Source organism: Ambystoma mexicanum, chromosome 14 (assembly GCF_040938575.1).
Source record: "Ambystoma mexicanum isolate Mex_15411 chromosome 14, UKY_AmexF1_1, whole genome shotgun sequence".
NCBI lineage: Eukaryota > Metazoa > Chordata > Amphibia > Caudata > Ambystomatidae > Ambystoma > Ambystoma mexicanum.
In genome coordinates this window covers 544,676,585-544,692,299 of record NC_090940.1, presented here as the reverse complement: position 1 = coordinate 544,692,299, position 15,715 = coordinate 544,676,585, and the positions used below count along the sequence as shown (strand labels likewise).

Here is a 15,715-nt window from a genome sequence, read left to right as displayed (position 1 = left end):
CGTATCACGGGGACCATGGAGGGGGTGGGTGGTACAAGGGCATAACGGAGGGGTTGGGGCAGAGGACATCACAGGGACCACAGAGAGGGTTTGGGGGGCACTGGGGCCATCAAAGAGGAGGGAATGGTAGGGACAGAGGGCATCGTAGTAAGACAAGGGGAAGCGGGGACCTGCACAATCCGGGAACAAACAGGGCCTTAGTAGGTGGGCCTTGGGTAGGGGGGACAGCGTCCACCTGCCGGCGTTTGGATTGGCCCTTAACTGCAAACAAAATGAAGGAAACCATGAAAGCATTGATGCAAACTCACCATGCATGGTGATGAATGCAGGTGGTAGATGGAAAGGCTCACACTACTAATTAGCATGGTTCCGTTGTAGATAGGCTGCAACCTCCAAGTGGAGCCTGCCTGTTCCAAAGTAGGCAGCATTCCCCAGTGTCAAGCGCAGCCTCATGGTGAGATTGCAGGTCCCAAGAAGAAGCGAAGAGACGCAGGTCCGGTTCAGGAAGAGGGAGAAGTGAGGGCAAAGGGAACAAACAGGGCCTTAGTAGGTGGGCCTTGGGTAGGGGGGGCCAGCGTCCAACTGCCAGCATTCAGATTGGCCCTTAACTGCAAACCAAGATCCAATCATGCCACAGCAACGGCAGTAGCAGGTGGAAACAAAAGGGAGGAATTGTTGGGCCACCATCTTGGAAGGTGGTAAGAAGCACAGCGTTGGTAAGGCCGAGCATAAAAGGTAACCACGAAAGCAATGATGCAAACTCACCATGCAGGGTGATGAATGCAGGTGGTAGATGGAAAGTGCTCACACTGCTAATTAGCACGGTTTCGTTGTAGACAGGCTACAAGCACCAAGTGGAGCCTGCCTGGTTCCAAGGTAGGCAGCAGTCCCCAGTGTCAGGCGCAGCCTCGTAGTGAGACTGCAGGTCCCAGGAAGAGGGAGAAGTGCGTCTACTTATGTATTGTCCACAGTGACTGTTCCATTTACTCCCCTCCACAACCCGGGCAGAATGTCCCTCAAACTCACCGCATTGTAAGAAGCTCACCGCTTCCCGTCAAATCTGATTTCTTATCTATTGTAAGTTCTTTGCTGATCAAAAGAGCATTGTGCATATAAATAAATAAAAAATAATGCTGCCTGATCTGTAGAGGAACTTTAAGACGAAAATGCACCTTACAATGTTCATGAATTACTATGTGGAAACAATTATGCATTGCAATAGATTATCTGTTGAAGAGTTGAAATATATACTTGGCCACCTAAAAAAATACTCCCATTGGAAATATGAATAACCTTTCATAATTCTTTAAAAAATAATTTTTCTCCAACTTGAAATAATAGGAGTAACATGTTCCCACTTCAAAACCTTAGCTGCAGCCCGATGGCCACCTGCCGTATACTTAATTGTGGTGAGATAATCCAATGACAGTCCAAGGACCTGAATCAGAAGTCACTTCTAGAGAAGTTGACAGTGGACAGTGAGTGCCTTTGATGCAAGAAAGCTTGCGTGAGCCAAATGCATTTTCTTAACGTTCTTGTATTGCCCCAGTAACACGGGAAGCAAAGAACAGCTTTGTGAGTAAAACACTTCTCCATTTGGCAAAATGATTAAAGCCTTTGTGACGTTTTCAAACTTGTTTGCTGGAAGTTGAGCTGCACTGACAGCACGGTCAACAAAACTCGCTTGGGGATTTGCAAGCAGTGTGAGAAATGTAATTATTATAACTGCTGGTTTCCTGCATAAGATTAATATTATTGGAATATGCACAGGAAACAAGTTTTATAGCATATGACAAGGGCCAGGCCAATTTGACAAAATAGACTAAGAATTACTTTTAATGCCTTGAGCCTTAACTACCTGCAAATGTGTTGAAATTGAATAGCTAAGCCATTTCGCATAATTTGCAGTGGCAATTTCTCATCAACAAAACATTCTTAATTAATCTTTGAGTTCCTATCATGCTTGTAAAATGTAAACTCTATTAATCAAGGTCAAACTGGTGCCGGGGTGGGCCTGCCAGCTCTGAGGGTGGCATCATTATTTAAGGTGTGAGTGGGGTTGGGGGAGGACTAGCTTCATTCCAGAAAGCTGGTGGGTTCAATTAAAAGTGTGGCAACTACTTTAATTTGATTTGTACAATGCATACGATGTTCCTGCATGCCAGGCCAGCCTGAAAGAATGTAGTACTGGCCCTTTGGCTTGTGAATGTGCCCAGTGGGCTTTTCCTGGTGCTTGGAATTCAGTATCCTGATCTGTAAGGGTCAGGTACTTTACAAAGGATGTCTGATTTAAGATGGATTTTTCTCTGCAAACAACCTTTCCTGCTTTTACAAAGCTCTGATCAAACATGTCTGTTATGGACCTCTACTTCCGCTTTTCTTGTATCAGTCTAATGTTACTGGACCAACTGTTTCCCAGGTCAGCTCAGTTCCGTCAGGACGCATTGGCACTGGTGAAGAAAAAAAAAAAAACTATAGATGCAGTTCAGTTGAAACCAATCAATGCAACACAACCTTTGAATTGCAGCGAGAAGTGTAGCTTTCAGCTTATTGCAGAAATTATTCCCAGAAATTCAGTGGTTAAGGAAAGCTGAGCAACTTTAACTCCGCCCCCTCCCTCATTGTGCACACTCTGCCCCCTGCCTCATTGAGGACACTCCGCCCCCTGCCTCATTGTGGACACTCCGCCCCCTCCGTCATTGTGCACACTCTGCCCCCTGCCTCGTTGAGGACACTCCGCCCCCTCCCTCATTGTGGGCACTCCGCCCCTCCCTCATTGTGCACACTCCGCCCCCTCCCTCATTGTGCACACTGTGATGCCTCTTTAACTGATGTCATTTCACTGAATTTCAAGGTTGTTGTTGCATTGAACTGTTTCAGCTTAGCTGTCTCTTTACTAAAGTATTTTCACTGAATATGAATTGTGGCTGTGTGAGGATTCCCGACACTCGCATTGAGCAATGAGTTACCAACTGATGCTTTGCACATCATCTGAGAGCCTTCAAATGAGCACACAAACCTTGCCCACACCTCGGCTACATTACTTTTTAATTTAGAAAATCAATTAGCACACTTCGTTTTCTCATTTGTGATGCACACAATTGCTTTCTAAACTAACCTTTTGTGCAATGACCCACCAAACTAGGATTCCAGAAATATTTCAGTTTTTTTCATCTCGTACTATTATTTTAAACCCTTCTCTTTCCTCACACTCAAAATACCTTGCAAGCATTCCTAGCGGGCACAGGGATAATGCTAAAAAAAATCCTCTTCTGGGCCACCTAAGACTCCAAAATATTCTGAAACCCTCCTCCTCTGCCCTCCCCACATCCTCTTTGGGGAGCACATTCAATACGCCCCCCTATTGTATAATTTCAAGCACTAGTAATTTGTGGAATGCTCATAATGATTAAAACAGATTTTCATCTTTCTTAAGCCTCAGCTCCTGCAATACAGAAAATATAGAAAGGATTTTGGTGCCTCGGGCCGCCCCACCCTAAAAGAATATATAAATAAGGAACAACCCCCTACCCCCAAACCCGAAAAAGGGCCCTATGAACGAATGCAAGTCTTGACTTTTGAACCATTGGACAGATTTGTGCCAATTCTTCCAGATATGTGATCCAAGTATGTCAAACATTTATTGAATGTTTCATGTACATCTGTCAAACAGCTGGAAAGTTATAAGCAACAGAATTTTGTTAATTGCATGGAGGTGTTTGGGTTTCATTTTAACCAAAGGGCTATGCTCTATCGATCTATGATGTCTAAATATATATATATATAAATATATATATATATATCTATATATATATATACCTCTAAAAAAAATGAGTCTTGGGCACCCCTCTATGAGAACAAACGCAGCAAAAATGGCCTGTTCTATGGGATCGTACCCACTCTACAGTCCGCAGCATCATTTTAGCTCACTGTGCCTTTCACAGATGGGAAATATCCATTTGCATATCAGTCTTTGTCCAGCCCACATGGGCAGTCCAGCACCAAAATGCTCTGGCAATTCCCTTCTGTTGGGTATCATCAGTGAGGTGGAGCTGTGCCTCTCTGAGCACAGTGAGCAAGGGGTCCACATCTGGATGACCCTAGGACACTTAGGGTGACTAATATATGGCAAACCCTTAGTTATCGTGCTTGAACTTCAGGTTACTGACTAGAAACTATAGCACAGTCCTGTCTAGAAAATGATGGCAGGCCTATGGTGAGCTGCCATTATAAAAAGGTATTTAATGTTATCACAGTCAATGCTTTTGCCTGATGTTTCACCACAACAGTGGCTTAGTCATGACATTATCCAAACACACCCCTCAGCCTTCAAACTACATATCTTCTCAGCCTAAGTACATCATGAATATCTCCCTGTGATATGTCTACTTCTGTTATCTTTTCTTTTTCTTCATCTGTTGTGGATCACTCTCTCCATTTCACTATAACTGGCAGTGGTACAAGAATTCTGTGCCACTGCTCTTGGGTCGTTTGCCACCTCCTCTCGGTTATTCATTTTCTTTCTTTGTATTCCACTTGATTGCCTTTGCCCCACCTTGTTTGTTTTATTATGTGTAATGCGCGTGCATACCCTCGGGTATCAGGGCGCAGCATTTACCTGAATATGCGAAGCTTAGTTACCACAACCATAATATATACATAAACACGATACGCGTAAATAGCAGGATTATATACATATATACAATAAGGCACAGGTGGTTACAGTGTGCGCCTGAGGCAAAGGTAGGACAGGCTGGGCATTTGGATATGCTGGAGGTCTACGTTTTCAACCATGATACTACCTTGGATCGGACGTTTTGGTAGGGCAGGTCCATTCTGAGAGTTGGTGGTAAAGAGTTCCACAATTTGGCTGCTTTCACTGGGAAGCTGTTGCCCCCTATTGAGGAACGTTTGAAGTTTGGGACAGAAAGGCAGTCTTTGTAGGTTGTTCTTATGGGTCTCAGTGAAGACTGTCTATGAAATCTGTCGATCAAATAGATCAGGGCAGCGTTATTAAGGGATTTATGAGTGAGTGAAGCTGTATTTAAGAGGATTTTGTCTTTGATGGAGAGCCAATTATTCTGTTGGCTATGTCCTGTGATATGCTCTCTTCTAGAGATGCCCAGAGCTGCTCGAAGAGCATTGTTCTGAAGAATTTGTAGTTTGCTGTTGGTGACTTTAGAGGATCCTAGATAGAGAGCGTTACAATAGTCCAGGCGGGACAGTATAAGGGCTCTGGCAAGGGTGAGGCAACTGATGTCGGACAGGAATGGTTTGGCTGCACGGATCAGTTTACACGTGTATGCCGTGGAGGATGCCAGGGAGTTCACCTGTCTGTTGAAAGAGAAGCTAGAGTCCAGGTAGAAACCTAGTGTTTTAACCTCTTGTCCTAATTAATGCTGTTGCCATCAATCAGGAAAGAGCAATAAGCAGGGCCTAGTTTCTTTAGGCTGGAGGTAGTACCTAAGATGATGAGTTCAGTTTCATCATCATTCAGGCAAAGCCCATGTGTGGGCGTCCATGCCTGGATGATGATCTACACTCTATTCACCAAGGCCAAATCCTTCTCATAATCTCCAGAAAGCGGAAGGAGGATCTGGGTATCATCTTACTTTTTAAATAGATTACCTTATTCCTGGCTCTTGTTTTTCGATGTTTATTTCAACTCTTCTTTTTCTTCTTCCTTTCTGCTTGCAAACTTTAACTCCACCTTTCAACCACACATTCTTCCTACCCTTTTCTCTCTATTACTGTGCAATTGCTTCTCACCCAGCTGTACTCCAACCTTCTCCCTTACCTTGCTTGTATCTTGACGTTATTTTCTCTTACTCCTACGTCCCGGCCTCTTTCCTCCATACTGATGGGCTACTTCGTCCCACAGCGATGAGACCAGAACCTTTCATTTTTGCACCACAATAAAACGTTCCCTTTAAATGAATGCCCGCCCACGCTGACTGTCCATATGCCTCACTCCAGCGTCCTCTTTATCTACCGCTCAACAGGACTGGACGCCTTGCACCTGCTGCATCGTGTTTTATTTTGTCGCTACTTTGAACGCTACCCTACCTCAACGTCATACCCACGTATGCCGGAGATAATTGATTTTCATTCCTCTTGCGGCAGGAATTTCCTTTCTTTGGACACCCATAGCCTCCGCCTGAAGGGGCTCTTCCCACCAGTGGGATTTCTGTTCGGCCTGTGCAGCATTCGGATCCTGGGCATTGCGACGCTGCTTGAGTCGGTAGCAAGACCTCTTCAGAGACTCTTCTCCACACTGGATGAAGGACTTTGTGGCCACTTGAAAGGTCACATCTTTGCCCACCACTCAGGTAACTTCTATTTGTTTTCGGGCAACCCACCGAGGCACCACAGACCTTTTTGGGTGGGAGGGTCTCGTTGGACCCTGGTAAAATTCCTAGGGTTAATACAGAGGCCGTAAAGGCTACTACCGACCCATGGGTCGAGGCCTCTATGATGCCTAAAGTTACTGGTGTTACTCCCAAGGCCATAAAGGCTACTACCGACCCACGGTTCGAGGGCTCTACAAGACCTAAAGTTACCAGGGTTACTCTTGATGCCGTAAGGGTTATTACTGGCCCACAGGTTGAGGGCTCTAGGGGGCCTAAAGTTATTGGTGTTACTCCTCGGACTGTAAAGGCTACTACTGACCCACGAGTTTCGGGCTCTACAAGGCTTTTTGCCGGCCATTCGGCCAAGGGCCTATTAGCAAAGCTACCGACCTCCAGGACGAGGACCCTTCAGGATCTGGCAACAGGCAACTGCATGACGGAGAGTGAGATACCAGCGGTAAAACCGAGGGTACTGTAGTGCCTTACCGATGTTGGTCCGAGACTCCAGGAGTTTCTATCACTGGGATTGAGCGTGAGAGTCATGAGACTTTGAATTCGGGGTGCCACATTGGTGGACAGTATCCCTCCTGTCCCTACCAAGGTAGGTCACATGCTCAGCCCTAAGATGGCAAAGAGCCATTACCAATATGCAATGTCCAAAATGGCGGACCCCAAGAACATGGAGCACTCTGGGCGGGAAAAATCTTGCCCATGGGACTGCTCTTTGATGGCTTCGATATACATACATTGGGTTTCCAAAAGTCCGCTAGCGAAATTATTATTTTGCCCTTTGATGGCTCTGAGCCTGTTGCAAAAACTGAGTAAGACGACAGGGTGGTCCCCCACATCTTCATCCCGGGGAGAGCTGACGGACAGACCCACCACCAAGGGACATGCATCACCAATTATCTTAACACCAACGGTCTCACCCAAGCCTTTTGTAACACCGACCGCACGGAATCCGGCACAGGAGAAGCATGGCTTGTCCAGCCTACCCTGTTGTGCCTTCACCCTCGTGGGATTATCAGCCACTGCAACCACTCTGGGTCCCTGCAGCACCACTCAATAGGATTCCTCCACCCCCCACAGTGACCCACTCTTGGACACTTACAACATTGTCTTCTGCAATGCTGCATAAGATGACAGGTTTTTTGATAAGTTTCAGACTATTATGAGATCAGTGACAATGGCGGAATATTTCAAGGGGTGGATAAATGAGCTCATGTCTGAACCTATAGTGCCTCCTGCCCCGCTGACAGCAATGCTACTGCTGCTGCCGCCTCCATCCCCTTTAGGCTCACAGGCCCGGCTCTGCCCCTTTGAGCCCAATCTTGCCTTAAGTGCTGGCAGTGCCGCCTACACCGGCGATGCTGCCTTAGCCTGCACCAACATTCGAGGCTCCAAAATCTATGGTTTCCCCGACAGAGAAGCCAAAGAGGGAGGTATGGCCATTACATACATGGTTGTTCAGGACACATACAACACAAGTTCTAATACCAACTTGGCCGAGGAGGTCTATCACTCCGTCAAGGCCTTCCATGAAAGAAGGATATGCTTGGACGTCTTACTGAGCATGCCCCAGTTGGAAGAGCCCCAGCCAAGGGAGGGTGTGGTGTCAGGGGTTTTATCCCTCCACTTCTCAAGCAGATCGGACTGGCCATTACAGAAAGACTTCCTCACTGAGGCCTTGAATTTGTTGAAGCACTCCTCTCAGGAGCAAGGGTGCCCAGCCCCTTAAGAATTATTGGAAGAAGGTCTATTCTAATGCTTCTTTTCACCTGAGACAAGGCAAAGGCGGCTGATGCCCCACTAACAATGGACAATCAAAAACTGTGGGGAGAGCTGGCTAATCCTTACCATACCTGCCACTGGACAAGCAACAGGTCTTCAAGTCCGGTCTGGCAGAAGCTAAGTCGGTGACTCAGGATTTGCTTGAGTCGTCCCTTCATTATATCGATACAGCTAGTTTTGCAATGGCAGTGGGTGCAGACATGCATAGAGCCACTAGTGCATGCTTCCTAATTCACACAGGAGGTACAGGATTGCATCTTGGATCTCCCCATTGATGGCCAAGATCTGTTCCACTCCTCCACGGATGAGGAACTCAATAAGCACAAGACTTCCATGCAGACGGACAAATCCCTGGCAGTCCTCATGAAGACTAGCCAGCAGCCCTTCCATCAGCCCTCCTTCACAATACACACTAGGCAGAAGCCCATTTCGGCTTTGTGGGTTTCCAACATTGGGTGGAAATAGTCAAGACCTGCCTGCCGAGGGTTCTTCACTAGCAACTCTGAAAATGCACCCAATGATCAAAAGAAGCAATAACGAACAGGAATGCCTCCACTGCACACCAGTTGTATCTGAGACACTAGATAAACATCTCAGAGGATCCCTTCAGTAGTCTCCAGAGGAAGGACCATACTGGCCTGTGGACGATCCTGGATCTCTCATCCTTCAAACTCCATCTCCATGAGAAGAGTTTCACAATGATTATGCCAGCACAGATGCTGAGCTCAGTTCAGAGCAAGCATTGGTTCTGCACTGTACACCTAAAAGATGCCTACTTACATGTACCTATATGGGAACCACCCTAGGAATTCCTCTGGTTCTTGATTGGCAGGCACCAGTATCAATATTGTTCCCTGCCTTTCAGACTCAATGCAGCACCGAGAGTAGTCATCAAGTTGTTGAGTACTGTGGCCAGCTCATTGCCGCTCGGGGGGATCCAGGTATTCTCATATCTGGACGACTGGCTTGTCCGGGCTTCGTCATGTCAGGAAGCTTCCTATGCAACCAATATCCTGGGTACTACCGGGGGCGGTCCCAAGGCCATAAAGGCTAGTACCAACCCATGGGTCAGCGGCTATACGATGCTTCTACTGGCTGAGTGGTCCCAGGCTCTTCAGGTCTTTCACCAGGCAGCCTTATGAGGGGGCGAGAGATACCAGTGGTATTGCCACCTAGGGCACGCCGGTGCCTTCCAGACTTCAGTCCGAGATTCCTGGATCTCTCGTCACCATGTGCGATCCCAAGGGTCGCCAGAGACCTTTGCCTCAGGGAGCCACTTTGGGGACTGTAGCCCTCATGTCATTCCAAACTGGTCCACGTGCTCTGCCCTAAGGTGGCAGAGAGCCAGGGCAAATCTTCAAAATCCAAAATACCATGAAAGAATTGGAATTACAGACCATCTTTTATGCGCTACAAACATTTCTTCTGAACATCTGCAAAAAATCTGGCCGGATCCAAACAGACAGCTCGACGGCGATGTCCTATATAAAATCAGCAGAAGGGTACAAGGTCTCCTCCACTTGGTTATCTTGTTTTGTCAGTCTGTGAATGCGTTCTGGCATTCACTATTCTGCTCAGAACAGTTGATATGGCCTGGATTCTGAAAGAGGAAACCGATCTCCTCAACAGGATAAAACATATCAATCACCAGCGGGAAATCAATCGCATGGCTCTGCATCCCATCTTCCGAGAGTGGGGTCTTCCCTTACGCCTTACCCCCCAAACCTGCTGATCCCGGAGTATTGGGCAGATTGAAGGAAGCCACAAACTGCGCACTCATACTGCGAGTGCTGCAGTGCCTGGCCCGGTTTTCATATTCAGAACTTGTTAGGCTGAAAGAGCTGGGCCCTATTCCTCTTCCACAGTGGTATGACATCCTGATTCATGAACGGGGCCAAAATCCTTCATCCATGCCCTCAATTTCGCAGCATAGCAGTCTGGTTCCTGAGGGCTTGACTCTAGGTCATTTATGTTGGTCCGCAGAGAACATGAAGATCATTTAGGTGGCCAGGAAGCAGCTTTTATTGGGCCTTGGGAAAAGGTATCAAACCCCCCTCCAGTGGCTTGAATGGCATGCTGTCCTTCTTGCACCTGTTGTCATCGGGCATCCCTGTTGACCCCTGTTTTGGTGGCCATTGCAGCCTACCGGTTTGTGGATGAGTCGCCCCTTCTCCACTGCAAAAGTACATAGACATCTGCAGGGCCTTCTGCGGCTGCTCCTGCCTGTCAAGAGGACTCACCCTGTGTGAGGACAGAACATCATCTTATCGGCACTAACCTACAAACCCTTCCAGCTAATACATTTAACGGAACTTAAGATCCTCTCCTGGAAGGTGGCGCTATTGGTCGCCCCCAGTTCAGCTAGAAGAGTTAGCGAGATACAAGCATTCTTGACTGCAGAACCTCACACACTCTTTTATAGGGACATTGTGCTTCACATGTACCCTGCCTGTCTATCAAATGTTGTTTCCTCCTATATTAATGAGAAGGGGGTCCTGCCGACATTGCTCCTTCTATATGGAGGAGGTGGCCCTGTTGGCCTTCTTTCCTGAACCTCAGTCCCCTGTGGACTCTACTCTTCTCACCTTCACAGGACCAAACACATTAAAAAATCTGATGCTCTCTTTGTCACCTTCGACTTTGACAACCTAGGCAGTCAAGCATCGAAAGTCATTATTGCTCAGAGGCTTGGCTCTGCTATTAATTACTGTTCTTTCTCTCTGAATCTGACTCCACCTAACAGTATGCATGCACATGCAGTGAGTCCGAAGGCCACTGCGGTAACGTTTCGAATTCGCGTCCTGTGGGACGACATTAGCAGGGCTGCCCGGTGGTCCATGCTGTCAGCCTTTTGCAAGCATTATTGGTTGGATACCAGTTCCAGGGCTGACATACGACCCTTTCACTACCCCCTCACCTTCACAGGAGCAAACACATAAAAATATCGGATGCTCTCTTTGTCACCTTCGACTTACACAACCGAGGCAGTCAAGCATCGAAAGCCATTATTGCTAGGAGGCTTGGCTCAGCTATTAATTACTGTTCTTTCTCTCTAAATCTGGCTCCACCTAAGGGTATGCATACACATGCAGTGAGTGCAAAGGCCACTGCGGTAGCCTTTCGCGTCCTTTGGGACGTCATCAGCAGGGATGCCAGGTGGTCCATGCTGTACGCCTTTTGCCAGCACTATTGTTTGGATACCAGTTCCAGGGCTGACATACACCCCTCGCTCCACCTCCCGCTAAATTGGCTCAATTAAGCTTTGTAGCCGGCGAGCGGGTAAAAAAGGAGTGGTGAGTGAGGTATATGGGCGGAGTCTGTGTGGTCGGTGTGAGGGCATCATGAACAGAAACAGACCACAGGTTCAAGGTTGGTCCACAAAGTTTTATTAACTTTAAACGCAGGATGGAGTAAGCCCTAACTTGCCCTATGCCAAGGTGGGATGTTCCTGCGTAAAGAAAACTAGGATAGTCTGTATCAGGAAGTCCAAAGCAAATGTCTGTCTGTGTCCAAACCCTATACTTGCCCTCACTTCTAACTGTATACTATGTGTTGGGATGTCAGCAGCAAAATAAATAGAGTTCAAGGCAAAGTTCTGAGCTTCTTCCAGCTCTCGGCTTGCAATCAGCTTCCCTTCCCCAAGAGTTCAAATCTTCCAGCTTTTCCAAACAACACAATTCCTTGGGACACTTCCCAGCTCTTATGATATTGTTCCTTTTCACTACTTCTCATAGGCAGTTCCCGCCCCCAAAACACCTCCTCGTGGGAACTTGTTGAGCTTACTTTAATCAAGCCGTAACATCAACATGTGCACTCAAAGGGCCTACCAGTGTTTTTTCAAAGCAGTTTTCTGAGAGTTAATGACTTAATTGGAGTTCTAAACTCGGTACTGTTATAATAAAAATGACTTGACAAGATATGCCTTCAGCCACTCGATTTATAAGCACTATGTGTGTCCTTCACTGAAGTCCTGTTAAAAACAATCATTTCAAAGCTAACTGTTTCAGCTTGTGCATAAGTATTACGCATTGGCCAGGCACTTCTATTGGATGCCCAGGTATTTGCACCATTGTGCAGCCGCTGCCATTAATGACCAGTTAATACCATTAAGGCAGTGCCTGGCACGTGCTTTTCCTATGATTGCATAAAAGCCCAAACTGTTGCCATTGCCAATGCGTGTTCATTTTGGAAAAAAGAGCGTAACTTCTTTTTGGTTAACCTAGTCTACAGTCATGTTTAATACTGTATCGAAGCGTCAACAATAGCAAACGCCTATAAAAAGAAGAGAAAGGAGACGGCGGTGTGCAGGTCACACATGTGGCGCCATTCAAAGCTAATTAAACCTTTTTTGTTATTCTAAGCAGTGGAGCAACTTTGCTGAATATGTTGGGCGTGACATGACATCTAAATGATGAGTGGGACAAAATGGTGTGCCACAAAAGTTGGGGGGGAGATGAACACCCTTATCCCCTCCTAAACGTACGCACATGAGTCCAAGGTCAACCATTGTGTTTGGAGATAACAGCTGTTGTTGAAGCGCCAAGTAACAGTTTGGGTTCTGGGAACGCTATATCCATGGCTAGTAACAATTTCGATTGGGTAATAATATTAATGTGTGTAAATATGTCCTATGTAAAGTGCTTTAGATTAAAGCTCCATTAGTAATGTGTGTAAATATGTCCTATGTAAAGTGCTTTAGATTAAAGCTCTATTAGTAATGTGTGTAAATATGTCCTATGTAAAGTGCTTTAGATTAAAGCTCTATTAGTAATGTGTGCAAATATGTCCTATGTAAAGTGCTTTAGATTAAAGCTCTATTAGTAATGTGTGCAAATATGTCCTATGTAAAGTGCTTTAGATTAAAGCTCTATTAGTAATGTGTGCAAATATGTCCTATGTAAAGTGCTTTAGATTAAAGCTCTATTAGTAATGTGTGTAAATATGTCCTATGTAAAGCGCTTTAGATTAAAGCTCTGTATAAAAAACACATTATTATTATTATTATTATTATTATTATTAACATCTCTATAAAGCAGAATTGGCACCTTGTCATGATTGGCCTGTGCTGTCTTCATCTGTTATTTTGTGATTAGAGGACATTCTTGACATAAGATTTGTAAGGTAGCTCTCTGGTTTGTGCGTGTGCTGCAGGGATCTGTGCTAATCCTGAGGAAACACAGGCCTGAATCCGTTTGGGGCCGCCTTTCACTCTTCTGAGGTCGATCAAACGAGTTCTTTGGAGTGTGGCTGCTCACACCAACTGATTACGGTATCAGGTAATAATATCGCCACATATATGGTCGCCGTAAATATTATCGCCGGGAAAATGTTGTGGCGATATTATTATGTGACCATATATATGGGGACAGGGGCAAAAAATGTGGGGGTTGCGGGGGAGTCCCCCGCATGTTCCATGCAATAATGTTGCCACAAAAACCGGCAATTTTTCGGCAATATTTTTGCATGGCGAGATTTTTGTGGTGACATTATTACATGGAACCCTGATTACAGCGCTCTTCCCCGCGCCCCCCAAGCCTATGTATCCGAGACCTGCAAGAACACGCTTATATGATAAGGCCTCTTCTCTTGCAGATGTGAATGAATGTGCCACAGAAAACCCCTGCGTGCAGAACTGCGTGAACACCTACGGCTCCTTCCTGTGCCGCTGCGACCCTGGATACGAGCTCGGCGACGATGGAATCGCTTGCAATGGTAACACCGCCTTCCTTTCTACAGCTTCTTGCAGGTGGGAGTTGTTGTCTAGTTGTTAAGGACTTGGCTCGGAAACTGATCTCAAAAGGCTAGACTGCAGCTTCTCTTACTGGCTCAATGCATGCACTGTGTGGCATCACGTGATTAATTGCATCATCAACATGGAGTACACGGTTTTAAAATGGGTTATTATTGGTCTTTGTATAGAGGGCCATTAAGGCTATGACTTTCCTTCTCATTCTGTGCCACCTGCACCCCCCCCCCCCGCTCCCCCACCCCGTTCCCCCCTGTGGTACACTTGCTGGTCAAGCATGCTTCCTGGGGCGGATCTGGGGCAGATTCACAGAGAGGTTACTGCTTATAATTCTACATTGACTTACTCCTGGAGAGAGACTATTCAATTCACAAAGAATGAATCAGTAGCTACCCGGACTTACTCCTGGAAAGAGAGGATTCTGTCAGGAGTAAGTTACCAGGCTTCTGCATCCTAATCCACTTGCTGTGCCCTCACTGGGAGGAAATGACCGCTGACACTGACATCTTCTTAGCTTACGTCAGTTTTCTCCCTCCAGGGCACGATATTCTTCAGTTTTACTATTTGGAGAGTGTGTGGTCAATGCAGAGATGTTTACAACCATTCCATACCTCAATCCTGGCCTATAACCAGCATTCCATAAGTCTATCCTGGCCTATAACCGCCTTCAGAGGCAGCGCTCTCCTGGGCGATACGTTGAGTTACTATTAAATTGGGGAAGTGTGCCTGGCATCACAGCACTTGGGAGGAGTAATATAGTGCCATATGTAAGAATGGTTAATAATGTTCTGATCAGTTTGAGCCCCAGTGGTCTCCAATAGGGCAACCTCACACAAAGCTCGTGTGGGTCACCTCTATCCTGGACACTGTGTGAAAACAGAATCAAAATATCAAAGCTGAGTACCCCAAAAGGAAATACACCGAACACGGGTTACAAAGGAACATACAAAATACTTTATTTTATACTGAATCCAGTTACAAAAACAGAGCAAAATCAGATAGCTATCGGCCCTCAGTACAACACAACAAACTCCAGCGTGGTTCAGAGTGTTCAGTGGTGAGAGACGTTTTACATTAGAATGCATTCGCTTTTTATACACTCGGTGGGCACGATGTCCAGCCCTACTTCGGGTTAATATTCCATGTAATACATCACCGATCTAGGGTTCGTGCCAAGTATCGAACAACCACATATAACTGGTTTGCCTTTAATACATGTATCAACAAGCCTATGCAATAACTGTGTATTCTGAGATTTTTCCATGCAGGCCTTCTCAAACATTAATACAATGTAGTAAAACAAGTGTTCTACGTTCAGTATTTGAATACATTGTTTCAACATATGCTCGTGGATTAGTTTCGTTGGCACGAGTAATCCTTTTACGCACAGGTCAACGAAGGACAAGGTCTCAGTTCACGACCTCAACAAGTGGCCTGCAGGCAAGTTACATATTAGCTATTTACAGAGGTCAAGACGGCCATGTTGTATTTTGGAATGACATCGTCCACCATTTTCACTCACAGGGTGACTTTTACAAAGCGAATCCTAAAATGGCGGCTTACATTGATTTAAGGTCAGGACCTTGCAACATGGATTCTCTCGCAAGCGACTTTCGAGCAGCTTGGCCTAGGCCAATATACATATATTTATTGCAATAGGAGGCACGATATAATTTCTCTTTTGACAACTGGACACTGCTATGATGCAATGATTTCCCACATGCAGCTCTGCCAAGGAACCTCAACCGAGAGCTGCAAAAACCCAGAACTCATCAGGCCAGGAACTAACACCTGTCTGCCACAGAACGTCTTAAAAAAAATATATATA

At 46.1% G+C, this 15,715-nt stretch overlaps 1 protein-coding gene across 1 annotated transcript in view; it reads left to right on the top strand.

Moving 5' to 3' along the window:
- FBLN5 (fibulin 5) overlaps nt 1-15,715 on the top strand; it is a 282,075-nt gene that overhangs the window by 214,883 nt on the left and 51,477 nt on the right. The window contains exon 7 of the mRNA XM_069637841.1: nt 13,734-13,853. Coding sequence (XP_069493942.1) covers nt 13,734-13,853 — 120 coding nt within the window. The remainder of the gene's footprint in view (nt 1-13,733; nt 13,854-15,715) is intronic.